Here is a 19,028-nt window from a genome sequence, read left to right as displayed (position 1 = left end):
GATAGATGTTGGAGCACAAGAAATCTGAAAGTGAGTTATATTTGGTGTTCAGATTAGCTGGCATAAAGTCATTCTCTATACTTAGAGAGGATAGTGATGTAGTAATAGGCTTCTGATTGAATCGTTAACGTAGGCAGGAATTGTAATTATGGTTAATCTCTCAGGAAAGGGGAGAAGGCATGAATGAGCTTGTATCTTCCTTCCAAATATTTCCAACATTGGAAGAATTTGGTTTATTAAGAGGGAAAGGATAATAAAATCTTTCGATACTTTTGCCTTCCGGCCTCCCCCATGTATCCAGACAAGGAAAAATGAATCCCTCCCTTTCCCTCCCCCCTCGTCTTCGAACCCCCTTATCCAAACAAATATTTAATGTGTACCTAGACTTTGTTGTATGCACGACTAGATTGATCGACTCACAAGTCTCGACTACATTTGGATGAGCTATTTGGAATCTGGTCACATCTGAATAGAGTTTCGGTTTAATGCTTGTGAATACATTTGGATGTTGAAGACCGATGGCTTCTCTTTTACTTGACTGACCAATATTTGGAGCCTGGAGGTGTTGGTCTGTACAACACATCCTGAGCGATCTCGGATATATTGTGTTTGGGCTCATAACTCAAAAATTGAACTCCTATTATGTGCAAAATGCTATAGGCATTGCTAATAGCAATTTGGAAACAACCTCGAAACCCTTTTTCTAGAGTCTATTAGGACTTAGGAGTACTCGTGTGAAGATTGATATTGATATAACCAAATTAGAGGGGACGGTTGCTTATCTTGACCTCTATCCTGTTTCATCCATAGTACGATAAGCATTTGCAAAATTTATTAGGATGGATTCAACATCTCCAAGCCAACAAAAATTGTGAGAGTATTTTACTTGCAATAAATTGATGAGTATATATATAGCCTCCATCATAATAATGCATTATAAACACAAACGACAATTTCTACTTCTCTTCGGTGGAAGGAGGGGCTTAAATTTAAGGATGATAACGCGTTATAAACACAAACATCTACTTCCTCCGTTTCATTTTAAATGCAATAAAGGGGTATTTTTTGTAAGATATAAAATATTTTTTTGTTGCATTTAAAACGAAATTGAGGAAGTATATTGTTTACTTCTCTTTTGGTGGGAAAGAGGAGCTTAAATATAAAGGTGTGTTTTTATTCAACTTATGCTGACTTATTCTGAATTTAGTTAAACATATTTTTTGGCTTATTTGAATTTACTCCTGTCGTTGCAAATTAATGCCATATATTCCTTTTTTAGAGTTTTCAATTTAGTTGCAAAATTGGTGCTACAAGCGTATGGTAAGTAAATGGTGGAGTTTTTGTGAAATGAGTCAAAAAGAAAAGTTGAGCAAAACACTACACTACGAGAACCAACCAACAAATCGTGGTAGAGAGTTAGAGCCATACTATACACGTATGTCTCCAAGTCTCAGATCCTAGTTAAGTTCATTGGGGATCTTTAAAGAATTATCGATTCATTTTTATAGTTCTACGCGCTTTAAAACCAATCCATCTATACGAAATGACCTTGTTTGGTAAAGACGGGTTTGAGAAAAAATAAATTAGAGGTTTGAACTTATATTGAAGGATCTGACTAGTCAATTCTCTAATTTGAGTGTTTTGGTAAAAGGAAGTTCCAAGTAGTTGATCGGACCCAAAAAGATCTTCTTGAAAGAATTGAGGGAGGAGCTTTTTGATACTAGAGGTTTGAGAATCTATGAATTAAATTACATTTATTTTCTAAAGTTCTTGAAAAATACATTAATAAATAGTTAAACGTAAAATAATGAATAATGCCCATGTCCTTACGAAGTAAGCAAGTATCAAGATTTAATTACCAAATACCTTTATACAAAAAAGATACAATCGGAAATTGGAATTGGCTCAAATGGTGAGCTTTTCCATCTTCCTAACAAAATTTAGGGTTCAATTCCTACTTGTTTGCGATTTAAAGGGAGGAAGGGGGTTAGGGGAAGTAGCTAATGCAATCGACTTGTTAAATCAACTAATATAATAAGCTAACAATTATCTACTAATTGTCAAGCGGAGCCTGTTTCTTTTCTATAATAAGACTACAATAACTCATGCATGAGAATTAAGATGTACAAATATTATGCCGAAATTGGAGTGGACGGCCATACCCACTACTTGCCATTTGACTTTGACTTTTCCATGTTATCTTTAGGTTGTCCAGCTTAGTGAAGTAATATACTTCTTCCGTAACAAAATAAATATTACACTTTCTAAATACGGTTGTAACAAAATAGATATTACACTTTATTTTTAGGCAATAATCTTTCTCTATTTCTCCCCTATCACATGGGTCTCCTTTTTTCTTTCTCTCTATTTATTTCCTCTTCAAAAAATTGCCTAAAAAAGTGTGTTTTGAAAAGTGTAACATTTATTTTATTACGGAAGAAGTATTCAGAATTCACACGAGACAGTCGTACATATCATGATTCAGACTGAAAGGGTTAAGGTTCCGTTTGGTTGGATGTAAAAACGTTTTCAATGTAAAATGATTTTTCACGTAAGACAATTTACAATGAAAAATTCAAATGCAAAGCTAACTTTCCTTTGTTTGGTTCAGTGTAAAAAAAAGTTATAGAAAAGATGAAAGGGAATGGAGAGGATGGATAAGAGAAGAGTAAAAAGTTGCTAAGAGAGAGGGAGGAAAATGTGATTTCCTTTCTTTTTGAAAGAAAAATGATTTTCACTTAGAGCTCACTTAATGGGAAACTTGTTTTACATGCCTTACCAAACCAAACGGAAAATGAAAGGAAAAGAAAAACTCATTTTCATGAAAAATATTTAACACCCTACCAAACGAAGCCTAAACCTGACTTACATTTTATTTGGTATGGACATGCTTAAGTCTTATATCATGATTCATGAACAACATTTCACTACATGTATAAACTAAACCTTACATCACCACCTAAACTCATCTTCATTCTCCTAGATCAACCCCAATAATGCATTACCCTGAATAGATACACGCCCTTCAACTAAACCTAACTCACAACTTCTTAACAAGAAACCTCAAAAATACTACCACGAGTCCATGACCCAACATGGCTAAGCTTGCCATACATCCTACAAGAGCAACAATGAAGACATTCTGGGAGCCAATATTCTTGGACAACTTGGTAAAAACTTTGATGGTCATAAAACTGAAGGACCCCTTCTTAGGGAACACCAAACTTCCACCATCCTCCAAATCAAGCAAAGAGTCAAGATTTTGATAAAAGAAAGAACAACAATCAAACACCTTGTCCTTGCATCATCGATACGACTAGAGAAATCCACTCTGCACAACCCTCCTCACAAATGATACTAGCTCTTAGCCCCTTAATCTTTATATTTCCATGTTTTGGACATAAATAATTCTTCCATTCTGCACAGTCCCCTCATTATGCCTCAATTTGACATAGTGGCAACTTTCCTTCTTTTTTTTTTTTGACATCATTGAAAACATACAAACTAAATGTTACTGAGAGAAATGTTCTCCCTGTGACATGTTGTAGCGAGATCATGATCTAACCTGACTTGTTGGCGCGTGACTTTAGTGATAACACACCAGTAGAAAGACCTTGCTGTTGTCTGGATATCTCTAAATGTGCAACTGACCTGTATATCCCTTATGCTTTTACTACTCATATTAAACCGAGTTTCAAACAGGAAATTCACAATCAAAAGAATAAGTCTTACAAGACACTTTGTCTCTTTTTCAGACGAGCTTACTAAAACACAATAAGAAATTACTCCCAAGTCCTAAGTAACCAGAAGAAAAAGAAGTACCCTTGTAGGATGCAAGAGTTTGTCACTGTAAAATTGAGAAGAAAACAAGTTAAGAGTAAGTCATTATGAAAATTGGATTCCCTTCTCGACCTCCCCTCACCCCTCCCCCCCTTTTTCCAAAAAAAAAAGATGAAAAACCCCCCATATCAAAAGCAAAATGAGCATCTGCAAATAGGCTGTTTCATAAATCTGTGATAAAGGACCAACGAGTTTAACCACATTGCTATGTGCTAATGCGGTTAAAGTAGGAAAGCATGTAAACGAACCAGAATAATTTAGTAATGCAGTATTCACCCATAAAGCACAACCCAAGATCATGCAACTACCAAAACACAAGCTATTTGGACCGATGATAAGATTCTTCATTACTGTCCTAATCTCGGAAGGAAAGTCTTGAGATTAGCCCAAAACTTCTACAAGATGAATAACTCAAAGTTGAACATTACTCAATTTTTTCTCAAGAAGGTCCAGCAAGAATCATTGCCTAATTGCTTGTAATTCATAAAGCAATCTTTACTTTAGCAGAATCAAACTACAAACTCAACCTATAAACTATAGTCAACAATGTGCAGACACAATTTCTGATAAGCACAAAAACAAACCTCTATTACTTCAATCTATCCTTCTTCCCAGGTTTCAACTTTATGACTTCATCTTTGTAACGCATACCTTTCTCTTTGTATGAATCAGGGGGTTTGACACTCCGAACCGCAGCAGCAAACTGATGTGTTCGCTCTTTATCGATCCCAGCACAGCAAATCATGTCAGGTTTAAAGCAGAAGACACGAACAGCAGCTGGAACTGGCAATTCAACTTCATGGCTGTAACCCAGTTTTAGACACAACAAGCGACCGTCTGCTTCAGCTCTAGCTTTGTAACCAGTTCCTAATAGCCTCAAAATTCGGAAATACTTTGCTTCCATTTTATCTGATAAACGTTAATATTAACAAAACTCAGACTTTATAAATTATACAGAGTTCCTGATAGCCTCACAATTCGGAGATCATTCACTTCCATTACATCTGATGAAAATTTAAGATTATCAAAACTTAGAGTTCATACATTACTTCCAGTTCCTAATCGCCTCTGGATTCAAAGATACTTCGCTTCTATTGTTCTGATAAAAGTTAAGATTACCAACACTTAGACTTTATAGATAATAAGCAGTCTCTAATAGCCTCGTGATTCAGAAAATACTTGCCTCCCATTTCATCAGAAAAAAGTTAGGATTATCATAACTTAGAGCTTATAACTAGTTCCTCATACTAATAGCCTCATGATTAGGAAAATACATGGCTCCCATTTCATCCAAGAAAAGTTAGGATTAAGAGAACTTGGAGCTTATAACTAGTTCCTCATACTAATAGGCAATAGCCTCATGATTGGAAAATAATTCGCTTCCATTTCATCCAATAAAATTTAGAATTAACAGAACTTAGAGCTAACTAGTTCCTCATACTAATAGGCAATAACCTCGTGATTTGGATAATACTTTGCTTCCATTTCGTCCAATAAAAATTAGGATTAACATAACTTAGAGTTTATAACCAGTTCCCCATACTAATGGCCTCCTGATTCGGAAAATAATTCGCTTCCATTTCATCCGATGAAAGTGAGGATTAATAGAGCTTAGAGCTTATAACTAGTTCTTCATACCAATAGCCTCCTGATTCGGAAAATACTTTGCTTCCATCTCATCCAATAAAAGTTAGGATTAACATTCTTAGAACTTATAACCAGTTCCTCATACTACTAGCCTCATGATTCGGAAAATACTTCACTTCCATTTCATTCGATAAAAGTTAGAATTAACATAACTTAGAGCTTATAACCAGTTCCTCATACTAATAGCCTCATAATTCGAAATATACTTCACTTCCATTTCATTCGATAAAAGTTAGAATTAACATAACTTAGAGCTTATAACCAGTTCCTCATACTAGTAGCCTCATAATTCAGAATATTCGCTTCCAATTCATCCGATAAAAGTTAGGATTAACAAAACTTAGAGCTTATAACCAGTTCCTCATACTACTAGCCTCATGATTCGGAATATTCGCTTCCATTTCATCCTATAAAAGTTAGGATTAACATAACTTAGAGATTATAACCAATTCCTCATACTAATAGCCTCATAATTCGGAAAATACTTCACTTCCATTTCATTCGATAAAAGTTAGGACTTAGGATTAACATAACTTAAGAGTTTATAACCAGTTCCTCATACTAAAAGGCCTCACGATCAGTAAATACTTCGCTTCCATTTCATCCAATAAAAGTTAGGATTAACTGAACTTGATGTTTATAACCAGTTCCTCATACTAATATCCTCATGATTCGGAAAATACTTCGCTTCCATTTCATCCGATAAAAGTTAGGCTTAACAGTTCGTTCATAAATTCATGATACACACAATAAATTCATTCCAGATTTCCAGTCACAACACTTCAAAAATTAATTTGATGAACAACACGTAATTTACCCAGAAAAAATGAAATAAATTCATGATACACACAATAACAAGCGCATAAAATCAATCAATCGCATGAATATGAATAATCACATGAAGTAGATCTTAAAAATCGCAAGAAACATGAAAAATCGCAACAAAAGGAAAAAAGAAAATAAGAAAAAACCTGGAACGAGCTTTGAAGAACCATTCGTATGGGTATGGGGTATGGCTTATGAGAGAGGGAAGCTGAGAGGTTTAGTTCAGGGTTTGGGCAGGGTGTTGTATTACATATGGGCCGAGGATGTCAAATGAGGGTATTCATATTATTATTATTACTAGTTTTCTATGTACGTGAATAATACTGATAATTAAATGGGTTAGGTTGATGCGTATTATGGGTCAACTTATTACGGTTAAATAAAAGAACGGATTAGAGTGGGTTGCATGTCGATAATGATGGGTCGATAAACGAATAAAATACTAAGGACATGGAGAAAGTAGCCATAAGTGAATACGAGTAAATATTAGACCTTATGCTACTTTGTTTTTACCGTTTTCTTTTAATTTTACAAAAATATTAGTTTATTATTATTGATGTTGTAATTATACTGTTTAATAAAAGATCATGAATATCAGGGGCCTCGTCCATTAAGAGCCATTTTTATTTAACCGTGCTCTTGTACCTAAATGGTTGCCCTGAAAGTAAGTTTACACGTGATGTTTGTGAAAACAAATATAAAGTTCATTTTTTGTAATAGCATGTATGAAAATTGTGCGTAAAGTTAAATGTATCTTTTTGTGTTTTTTAAAAACCAATAAAGTAGAGATGTTGTAAATGTTGTTGTTAATTAAGTGTATGGTGGTAGAAGAGGGTGGACGCTAAAGTGGTAGAAGAGGGTGGACACTAAGTCCTCCCTCCTTTCTTCTAATATACTTTTCCATTTCTTAATAAGTGACACAGAGAGAAAGTGGGGGAATACCAAGAAGCTTAGAGAGAGAAAGTTGGGACCACTTATATAACCAATCAAATTTGAGTATTCGATAAAGTGGGTAAGTGGAACAATTAAACGATGACAAAGATGTATTAAAAGAGAAGTATTTTTTTACTACTTTGAGCTATGTATCATTTATTATGACATTTGCCGAAAAGAAAAACTTGTCACTTATTATAAAACGGGTAAAGTATGATAGAGATTAGCATTAGCCTTATATGTACATGATGAGAGAACATATCAATCTTCACCTATGTGGCCCAATCAGTCATGGGCTGTCATTCCTCTTTAGACGGGCCTAGTAATATCGCGTCAAATTAAGGAAAAGCACAACAGTACATTTCTGAAGTTGATTTTGTTCTCTTGTCAAGAAAAAGATGTTGATTTTGCTCCTATTGCTATGTGTAATTTGTCTACGTCTCTCATTATCCATTAATAGATCGTAATCGCAATACAGAATAATATAATGTTACTAATGGAATATTTTTATAAAAAAAAGTTGGTGAAGAGAAGTGCTAAACTGAATTGCAACCTTGCACGGTAGTTAATCTAAGTGATCTAGCTACACAAATAAGGCCTTTTGGAAAGAGTGAGGGAGGGAAGGTAACGAAATCCCATCTCTAAAATTCCCCCAGTGGTTTAAACAATAAAAATACGCGTGGTAAAACTCAAACCACAACCTCTCATATGAATAAAAATGTACTAACCAACTAATTATACAAAATCAAGTATTAATCTTTGCGATACAAAATATATTTGAAAACAAGATAATATTTTTATTTTAAAAAAATAAAAAAGCACATGATTCACATACAATAACATAACATTTATAATAAGATGATGTTATATTTATGATTTGTCCATCATCAAATCTTTTTAGAGGTATCTATTTTTCAAAAGTGTGGGACAATTCCGTCTTTGTCCAAGACATGAATACGCCCCAACGGTGACATCATTCGTCTCGGGAATATTTCGGGTCCAAGACGCTTTTTGATTAATTTTTCTTTCCACATGGATTTTTTTAGTTCCATATCCTTTTAGTCCTTATTTTATCCCACAAATTATGAACAACATGGATGCAAAAATAAGTTATTTTTAATATTGTAAAACGTGGTGCACATAGTCTAGATAAGCCAGTGTTAATATTAAAATACAACAAAATCACATGTCAATTGACGTTATTATTGTTTTATTATTACTTGACTAGTTATTCGCCTGCGCAATGCCCCAAGTCATTGCATATAATTGTTTTTTATGTTTTTCATAAAATTAGTTAAATGACATTCGAAATCTAGACTCAAATATTGGGATAGAGTGAGTCTCTTATTTGACTCGCTCTCACTATCATCCTAGATCTAACCCCAAATGCAGCATACTGTTATGCTATCCCATCTTAAAAAACTTAAAGCATACACAACAGTTGGACTCTTGGGGGTTTATGAGGACAGAGAGAGAAAAAATAATAATAAAAAATAGGAGAGAGAGTAAAAAGAGGAGAGAGAAGAAGATGAATTGGGCATTGGGATGGATTGTCCATCCCAAAAAATATCAACCAAAGCTATATAATTGTGAACATGTGGCAAGAGTAGATTGGATTGGTTAATTTAATTTTGATTTTTTGGGGTTTGGTGAATAGTAGGAGAGAGAGTTTAATGATCCTATAAATCAGTATAATTATTGGGAGTAAAAAAATAAGGATTTTTGGGTAAGTTGGGCATAAATAAGGTGGAGGAAAGAAGAAGTAATAAAATAATTGGTGACCCCCTAAAATTGGTCTAACCATTGGTTTGCTCTTAGTGTTTTATATGAGGGATTAATAAATTATTCATATACTTAATACTTTCTCCGATTCGTTTTAATTAAATGCAATAAAAGAATATTTTATGTGAGATATGAAATATTTTTTGTTACATTTAGGGGTTGTTTGGTTCATTATTTTTGAGTTTTAAGAAACAGAATCAATTATCGATTTCCATTCTTCTTGTTTGGTTCAACCCCACATCATCCCTTACCATTACTTGCTGGTAATGGATTTTCCCAATTTGTTACCTTACCCAGTTATCCTTCCCCGCAAGTAACAAAATTCATTACTTGAAGGTAATAGTTACCCTTCATTTCCATTACTTGACTTGAACCAAACACTCAATAAAAGTAACCATTATTGTTACCATTGTCCTCCTCTAATTGTATCCATTCCCTTTCCATTTTATATACTGAACCAAACGATCCCTTAAAACAAAATGAAAGAATTACTAGGAATTATCAGCATTTTAAACTTATTCCAATTGCCCTCAAGTTTTGTAAGATATCGACACGAATGGCGATTATTACTACTACCCTAGTACTAATGTACTATTACTACGTATACCAACTTTATAATCATAATACAGTGGAGGGGTCATCTAACATGAGATGTGATTACTTTTGACTTCTTCCACTAGTTTTATAACCCAAATCCTTGCAAGTGCTTTTGTTTTGTTTTGTTTTGGGTGCAACGTCATTCAATTTATACATTATTTGAGTTGATATTTAAATCGTTCTGCAAGTTGCGATTCTAGTCATTAGATCGTTGTCTTGTCTCATATGCTCACTATTCTTCTTCATGACTTCATCCGTTGTCTAATAGGGAGAAAATGAAGGGACGGAAAAACCAAAAGTATATATAGTAATTAAAAGATTAAGATGAATTTTAATATTTCCTTCACTTTAGTCGACTCGTCAAAGACGACCATAAACTCTTCCTTAGGAATGACACGGGTCGGATTTGAACCGGATTATGCATAATCCAACTCCAATCCTACAGGAAGTCGGATTATAAATCTGAGTCCGACTCCGACATCCGGCTTTGAGAATTCGAATATGACCCGACTTAAAATCTGAATTTGACCCGACTTAAAATCTGAAACATCCGACTCCGAACCTGATCCGACTTTTATAATAGAATAGTCTTCTATAATACAATAATTTAATTATTACAAGTTATTCTAATCATCATATGAAAATCTTATGTAGTACAAATAATTTAAATATTAGTATTATTTTTACCAATCATTTTTTTCAATGGAATAATCTTATATAATACATTTGGCTGAAAGTCGAAGTCATATTATACATAAATAATACGTTAAAATAAAAAAAAATGGTTTGATTGATTCAAAGTCGGAGCCGGATTCGGGTGTTGGATTATTTTATGCGATCCGGTTCCGATCCTCCTCCGACTCGGAGCCGGATTTTTTAAACGGTGTCGGAGTCGGATTACTTTTTTATTGAAGCGGACTAGGGTCGGATTCGGACTGAGTTGCCATCACTACTCCTCTTAGTAGAATTAAAAAAAAATTAAACCTCCACTTTCTCACTTTTATTTTTCTTTTGTGTAAAGAGAGTCATAGGATCGCCAACGACGCAAGTAATATAGACGAGATTCGATTATAAAGTTTAGGCATCAAGAGACCTAAGACTTTTGCCAATAAAACTGATTGACATTCGTTCTTTCCCTTTAATTTTCCTTCTTTGTGGGGTTTATTACTTTTTACTTTTTAGGTTTTCTTTTCTTTTTAACGAAGATATCTAAATTTCCAATCATTTTATCTTTTTTTACTCTTCTTTCTCCCTCTATTGCAGACTTTTCTTTTGTTTGATTAATCTACATTCTTTTTCTATCTAATTTTGTCGCTATTGATACAATGTTTCTCGACCTCTATCCTGTTGGAATTTGTTTAATTTCTATTGTGGCTTAATGGGTATTTGACATTCAAGACCAATCTTATAAGGTGTGTTTTGATTTCATAATAGCTATATGATTATGTCGCTTGACGCATATGTTTTTTTCTACGGTAAAAAGGATTTTGCTTTGATAATTTTTTATCGTTACCGTTTTTTCACCAGTTACCTATGAGTTTTACGAAAATTCACAGGACACCCTCGTGTTTTCAACAATTTACTTGGTCCCTTCTAAGGTTTTGAGAAAATACATGGCTTACCTCTGTCGTTAATTTGGGTTTAATCACTAACGGAGTTTGACGATGTTAGTCATAAAAAGTATTTCAAGTATTTTTCAAAACCTCAGGGGCACCACGTGAATTGTTGAAAACACGAGATTACCCTGTGAATATTCATAAAACTCATGGGTACCTGGTGAAAAAACCGAAAAATATATATATGCTATTATATGATTATCATTTAGTGGAACAGATATTTTTTACCTATACTGTACTTGGTTTTCTTTTACATTATACCCCTTTTAAATAATTTTCATACTATACCCCGAATTGCACTAACATTTCCACACTGACAAAATTTAACGACCGATAATTGAGATGATCATTACGGAATCATTTGTGTTGCTTTCTATGACTTTAAGCTCGCAATACCCTTTTTAAGTTTAGTTGTTGTACCATGATCTTGGATAATTATGCATTTGACCCCTCAACTAATGCATGGGCCATATAATTAAGGGTTTGTGCCTCACATGTTGATGCAAGTATTGCACATGCCAACCTAACAATAACATGATGCTCCCTAAATGAGCCAAACAAATCATTCAAATTAGTGGTAAGTACACTAGTTCGAGTTTGATGAAGTATCAAATCAAACCACATCTGAGTTTTATGTAAATTAATTGATGATGGAACATCGTATTAATTTTCAAGTTGAGTCGGATCGATTTCGTTTGTGTCCAGATCGATATATCTAATTACGGATACTAAAATACTACAATTTAGCTCCCTCTACGTCGATCAATTTGTCGTGTTAGTTCGGCTGTCGTCCATGGCATAAATGCTGTCTTATTTATCAGAAGCTGGCTATAGTATAAACCAACAAACATACATGAACTTTAGGCAACAAGTTTTGGACACGATGAAACCATACTCTTCTCTACTTCAGGATAATTATCTCATTTATAAAATGGCACAGATTACAAAACATTAGAATGAGAAGATGGTTAGAGATTCAACGACAATTGCTGCAATTTTGGTCAGAAATATTCCAGAGATGTTTATAAACCATGTGAAAAATCTCTGAATAAGTCGGCTCTGTGAAGTTCTATTGTTCCTGTTTCTCTTCTTTAGATAGACAACAGATTTGCCAAAAAAACAACAGCATTTACTATAGTCTATATAGGGTGCAAACTGCATAAAAGTAGTTTATTATTTCGATTTTTTGTGTAAAAGGCGAAAAAGAAAAAGAAACCATTTTCCCATCTCCAATTATAGAATGAGATACTAGAAACATAAGATCTTCCGGAAACATTAGATCTGATATTCAAATGGCGCCATTCGAAACGCTGTATTTGGCTTTCGAGCCTTTACAATTACATGAACCAAAAAAGGAACAACAAAAAGAATTTCATTTACATAAGTTTACATTACAATTTGACTTGATTGCGAGATCTAACCTGATAGATCTAGTAAAATCCTAAACTATTGTTGTTAGTACATAAATTGTCAGTAATAGTAGTCCTAAACACAAACATCTCTGACTCTATATTTAACCCGAAAAAAGGGTATATTTACCGGCACAATAGTTTTCACCATATGCTGCAAGCATGAAAAATGTCTCTCTCTCTTTCTATCTGTCTTTCTGCTTGATGTATATTACTGGATGTGGACTTGCAACCAAACAGGAACATGGGTTGATCTCCACTTTTAGTATCGGGCCGATGAGCCGAGCCCATAGGGGTCTACCACCATTTATTTGATTTTCTTAAACCCAAATGTGGCTGGGCCTAAACATGGGGACAGCATTCAAATGGCGGACAGGCGAATTTAAATGATTCTAAAACAGCCAATATAGCATAAAAGCTGAGGGTTCCCCACTTAAAATCTCCCTTCTCCTGGAGATAAAACCACCAGCTTTGCGCTTTGCTATCAACTTCCACACAATTTAGAGGAAGATATCAAAAGAGGTTCCACTCAAAGACCCCACAAAGCTTAAATATGCTCCTATCACATGGATATGCAATCCTCCATATAGCCAAGATCTAGCACATGAATCGCTCTTTCAAGGGCCACCATGCGCAAAATTCTCAAGGAAAATGAATGACAGAATCATATGATTATGCTGGGATTTTCCCGAGATTAGCATTCCATCATCAGTTAACCGAAAGCGCAATATCTGGCAAGGGGCCCACCAGAGCGCGCTAATACCCATTGGAAATTTTTCCATCTTTTATGAAAAGAAGTTAAAACCATGACCTCAATGGGGTACTGGTAACCCATAATTATGGAATGATCTGATCCTTCCATCCCATCCAGCAGTAACTATAACCATACCCCAGGCATCGGAATTTGATCTACTCTGACAAGTTTTCAGGAATTTGTACTCAGATTTATGCATTGAAGATGTTAGGCTAGGAGGGCTTGGGGACACTAGCTTTTCCTCAGGCCATAATGCCGAACCTTTTGGATAATATAACTCTAGGAAGAAATCTTGCCTGCAAGAGAAATTGGGTGGAGAAAAGTGAGGCCGTGAACCATGAGGTAAACCATTGAATGCACCGTTGTGCCACTCATTTCTGTTGATCTCATTTTGTAACCCGGGCCAAGGTAGTGCAACAGATGCATTGGAAAGAAACCGTTCAGAAGATTTAATCTTTTTTACGTGTGACGAGTCTGCATAGTCCTGATCATTACACTTCCAAACATAGACATTGGAATCTTCAGATGCAGCAACTATATGCTTTCCATCAGCAGTGAAAAATGCTGTGCAGGAAGCTCCAGATCTTTTGAGGCCTAAAGATGAGAAGGAAAGAGATCCCAGTCAATGAAGGAGTTCTAAACTGTTTCTACACTGATTAAGCATGCAATGAGAAAATAGATCCAAAAAAGTTGTTGGAGCAGTGAAAATATAATATCAATGGTGGGAAAGAAAAAAAAAAAACTCACCCTTGTACTTTCCAATTACATTCACCCCTTGAAGAATCCTTACTTGTGAATCAGCACTTGAGATCATCACTTTGTTTGGATCTTTGGGAAAGAACTGCAGAAAAGGAAATAATATGAAAAACTGTAGCATATTTTTTTTCCTCAACAATGAATAGATAAAAAGGTAAAAGATCAAATTAATGGAAAAGATAACTGGTAAGGACCTAGGCTGCATACCTGAAAGCCAGTTATCCGTTTCCCTGATGATTTTTTCTTATTGTGCAAAAAGATCTGAGCATCTAGCTCCAACTGATTATCTGAAACACAAAAAATAAATCACCTAATCTTCAGTACATTTCATTCATTATAGATCTTCCAGATGATAATTTAACCAAAAAAGCAAGTAGATATGAAAGCTCGCCATAATAAATGAAGCTAGGTTCCACTATTACAAAATGACAAGTCTTTTACATGACTCACACAGCAGGTATGTTCACTAGAAAATGTAACTCGATTTCTAAGTATCTTTTTTTTCCGAAAATATGTGCTTAATTTGCATCGAGCACATTATGAGGAAACAGATGTTTACAAGTTTATACTATAGCTCCTTCAGGTGCATTAATAACAGTCAAGACAATAATCTAGCAACATTTAGTACCTGATATGCTGTAGAAACGGCAACTCCCTGCAATCGAGCCAACAATCCCTCCCTGATTAAGAAGTGGAATGTTAGTGTTACAATATTGAAATTCCCTATCATTTCCTAGGCTTACGAACAAATTCAAAAGGATTATAAAGACAACAAATTGACAATGTACCTGGCCATCAGGGCGATAACAGACAGCAGTAACTATGTCTTTAGTCTCAGTCCAATTGACAACTTTGCAATGAGATATTTCCCAAATGCGAACCTTTCCATCAATTGACCCGCTAATGAAGCCATTGTCATCGACAGGGTTAAACTGAACACACGTTACTGCATCAAGAGTCAAGACAACAAGTCAATATGTAGTTCATAAAGATTAAGAATAAACTCCTTTTTTTTAAAAGGAATAATTAACTACTTGATATGACTGATATAGACATCATACCATAGTTATTATGTGGAAAAACTTGAAGGCAATGGTTGATACCCACTCGCCACAACCGAACAGTTTTATCCACTGATGCTGACAAGAGACACTGCATTGTAAGCAAAAGTGGTGATATTAGACTAGTGTCACAACAGCAAACAAGGAATTGTATAATGAATACCATATATGCAATCACTTACATCATTCTTGGACCATGAAAGATCCAATACTTCACTAGTATGGCCTTGAAACTCGTGTAATGGCTTCTCCGATATCCGAAAAACCTTTGGAGGAAGAACTACACAAGCTGAATCAGAAGTTCTCCTCAATTTACCATTTTTATCTTTGTCACTGCTGAGTGGTTTCAGCTCAGAGAGCTGGTTCATTGTGAAGTACACACATGATGGATCCATTTCTGGGATGTCAATCTCATTTGACCTATCATCCTCCACCACTTGCCACACCCGCACAATTCTGTCTTCCCCAGCACTAGCCAGAAATCGCCCATCAGGACTGAATTTCATTGTCAAGATTGCACCTTTATGAGCTCGGATGTTCTGGCCATAGTAAAGGGCTGAAAGTTCCTTTGATTGCTTCTTTGATTGGTGAACCTTCACTCTCCGAATTCTCCCTGCAGATGAATCGCAATTACATAGTTCACGTTCCCCCTCCATAACACAATTGAAGCTTCGCAACTTGTTCACCCACCATTTCTTCACTCTCTTCGTAGGCCCCACTGAACAGTTCATTGCCGTGTTTTTCACAGGCGAGAATCTATCACTCGATGAAGAAGAGCTCAAACTTCGCACAGAGTGGTCCGTTCTGACTCTGATATCTGACTGCGGTTTTCGGTTCGCCTCATCTACATTGCCCTTCACACCCTCATCTTCAACATGCTCAGGAATCACATTCTCAGAGAACTCTGGATCTTCCAAGGAACAGAATGATGCAGGACACTCGAAACTTGTGTTTCTCAACACAGAGCCATCAACATTTGTAATCCTATCCTCTATTTCGGAATCGCAACTTTCTTCAGAATCATCACCAGAAATCTTATTTACATCTAACCCCAACCAATTAAAGAATTTACTTCGACGGGCTTGAACACTCTCTGGATTGTGTATCCACACATCAAATTGGGCACTACACGAGACACATCTACAACCTCCACGAGCAGAATTCGAACAAAAATTATCGGGGCAATCAGAACCCGAATCGGCAATTTCCTCGAGGGCATCAAAGAAAGTGTGTTCACCAGGATCACTGCAAGTATCCACCATTTTCTTGAGCATAAGCCTCAACCCATCAAACCCTTCCTCAAGTAACCAACTTTTTTATAGCCCTCGGCAATGTGCAAACTGCTAAATTCCCTCCAAACAAGGAACCCCAAGTGAGAAAAATTTATATTATAAAAAAATAGACAAAAAAAAATATGAAATTTTCACATAAACATACATACACACAACTTCCAAGACCAGTATTTTCGCACCAATATTATTATACTCCAAAAAAACAAACAGAAAACAATTCTAGAAATTTGCACAAAAACACAATCAATTTTAACAAGGATCCCGATCCAATAATAAACTCAGTGAACCTGGTCTTTGACACCACAACACTCAAAACATTTGGAAATGGTCAACACATTGAACAAAATTAAAATTTCGAACTTTCGAAAGTAAAAGAGAGGAAAAACCAAACATATAAACCCTACTTGCATTTGCAGTAAATGGTCAAAAATAAAAATAATAAAACTCATAAACACCCACAAAATGAAACCCTTCAAAAATATATATTTTTTTTAAATACCCACAAAATGAAACCCTTGAAAAAAAACCCATCATCTGAATCACAATTATACCCACTTCAAGTTAAAACACCTATAATTCAATTGAATTTTACCCAGAAAAACAAACACAAAAAAAGTAGAAAAATTCAATCTTTACTCAGAAAACGAATCAAACAAATGAAATTAAAAAGAGAGAATATGAAATCTTACAGAAATTTATGAAATTGCCGGAATTTCAGAGGTGGGTTTGGGTTGATCCAACATCAAGAAGTTGTGAATTAGAACTATCTGGAGACTCGATGACTCCAGGAAAGAAGAAGGAGCAAACCAAAGTAAAGCATGATACAGAACTACCAGGAAAAAGAAAATTATAGTACATGGAAAATAAAAGGGAAAATTTATAAAATCAGTAATATTTAGAGAAAGGGATTTTTTTTTCCCCTTTTTATATAGTTTATTTAGGGAAGTTCTTTCTACCGTAAGTTTTTACGGAGGAGAGAGAGTGTGTGAAGACTGAAGAATAGTTATAGTGAGAGAAATTGGTCCTTGATCTTCGTGAAAAAAAATGGAAGGTGTCCAAGAATGAGAGAGAGAAAAAGGGATGTTAGATTTATAAGTAGTAAGTAAAATTTTACTTGCATTACTATTTACTTCCTCCGTCCTCTAATAGTTTACCCGTATTTTTTTTTTTAAGGATGTCCCTTATTAGTTTACCTCTTTCTTTTTTTTGCTATTTTTGGAATGAGACCACAAACTTTTCATCACACATACATTCAACTTTAATATAAAATAATAGTTTCTCTTTCTTTTTTTGACCCACAACATTATTTCTCCTAAAACTCTATGGAAAAAAAAGGGTAAACTAATAGAATACGGAGGGAATATTTTTTTAAGGCTAACCTATAGTAGTAAATTTTACTTACTCGATTTCATTTTAATCTATAAACTTACACTTTTCACAAATGCCAATGTAAAATTTTGAGGACATATATTTGTAGTTTTGTATTTATAAAAAAAATATAAAAAGCACATGTTAATAAAATACATGCTATGATGAATCTATCTTCTTTGTAAAATATGATTACATTTACATATTTATCTGAGTGTTTTATTAAACGTCTTTTGATTAATCTGAACTGATTTGAATTTATTGATTTTATATATATATAATTGTAAACTTTTATAATTTTTTTGTATCCATTTGAGTTACGAATGTAGTACAAAGTATAAAGAATGGAAGAGGACATCCTTGATTATCTTTTATAATCTTTATATAATAATTGTAATTGTTTATATATATGATTGTAATACGGTCAAAATATAAGTTCAGTTTTATTTATTTTTATTGGTAAGCCCTTGCATTTATGGGTTCGGTTACTCGTTTAGGAAACTTCGAGGTGGGTTACTACTTAGATATTCTGCGAAATAGCGTTGATTTTTTTATCTTATCGAAATTTTTAAAAATTAGGTTGAAATATATTTTATAATAATTCGGAAAAATAAGAAAATAAACTAATTAAGTAGACTCAACAAGTGAAGAGAAGGAAAGATAACATTTACCAAATAAGGAATAAGGTAAAAATAAATACATATAGCGTTACCCATTATTTTCCATGGTGACTATACACCTATGATCCTAAAGTTGAACTTGAAGATACGTGTATTCTAATGTTTTGGAAACAAAATTTATTTTGATATCTTTAGATCTATTATTGTCAAATAAGATAAAATTGAATTTCTTTAATTACTTCATCCGCAACAAAATATATGTTACACTTAATATTATGAAATTATATATTAAAACGAATCATACAACATATTATATAGTACTCCCTCTGTTTTTTTTTATCTTTCTCACTTAGAATCTTGACACTATTCATGCATAGAGAGAATCTTCTCTGATGTTCTCAATTTATAAGAAAAAACATAGTCATGTGGGGTCTTGTTTGATTCGTCTCAATTAGTACTTTATTAAAATTCAATCGTTATAATTTTTACTAATATATAATGAAAAATATTTAAGTTTTAAAACGTGCA

General features: G+C 34.2%; 2 protein-coding genes across 3 annotated transcripts; both read right to left on the bottom strand.

Moving 5' to 3' along the window:
• Positions 1-4,162: 4,162 nt before the first annotated feature.
• LOC109134605 (60S ribosomal protein L6, mitochondrial) lies at positions 4,163-6,599 on the bottom strand. The gene is made up of 2 exons (XM_019248491.3): positions 6,459-6,599; positions 4,163-4,749 (listed from the first exon to the last, which is right to left on the bottom strand). Exon 2 carries the CDS (start codon positions 4,742-4,744, stop codon positions 4,430-4,432), a length of 315 nt encoding a protein of 104 aa, XP_019104036.1. The 5' UTR covers positions 4,745-4,749; positions 6,459-6,599; the 3' UTR covers positions 4,163-4,429.
• A 5,905-nt stretch (positions 6,600-12,504) lies between these two features.
• On the bottom strand, positions 12,505-17,566 carry LOC104888203 (hypothetical protein). Of its 2 annotated transcripts, none has more exons than XM_010673097.4 (8): positions 17,202-17,566; positions 15,403-16,563; positions 15,221-15,311; positions 14,948-15,105; positions 14,788-14,839; positions 14,367-14,446; positions 14,151-14,244; positions 12,505-13,997 (listed from the first exon to the last, which is right to left on the bottom strand). In XM_010673097.4, exons 2-8 carry the CDS (start codon positions 16,492-16,494, stop codon positions 13,462-13,464), a joined length of 2,103 nt encoding a protein of 700 aa, XP_010671399.1. In that variant the 5' UTR covers positions 16,495-16,563; positions 17,202-17,566; the 3' UTR covers positions 12,505-13,461. The 2 variants fall into 2 exon arrangements, with proteins under 2 accessions (XP_010671399.1, XP_010671400.1); XM_010673098.4 differs by having other exon boundaries at positions 15,403-16,560.
• Between the last annotated feature and the right edge of the window lie 1,462 nt (positions 17,567-19,028).

The sequence above is a fragment of the Beta vulgaris genome, chromosome 3, assembly GCF_026745355.1.
Source record: "Beta vulgaris subsp. vulgaris cultivar EL10 chromosome 3, EL10.2, whole genome shotgun sequence".
In the NCBI taxonomy this organism is placed as follows: Eukaryota; Viridiplantae; Streptophyta; class Magnoliopsida; order Caryophyllales; family Amaranthaceae; genus Beta; species Beta vulgaris.
Note: the sequence above shows the minus strand (reverse complement) of the source record. Positions and strands in the feature narration are given on the sequence as shown.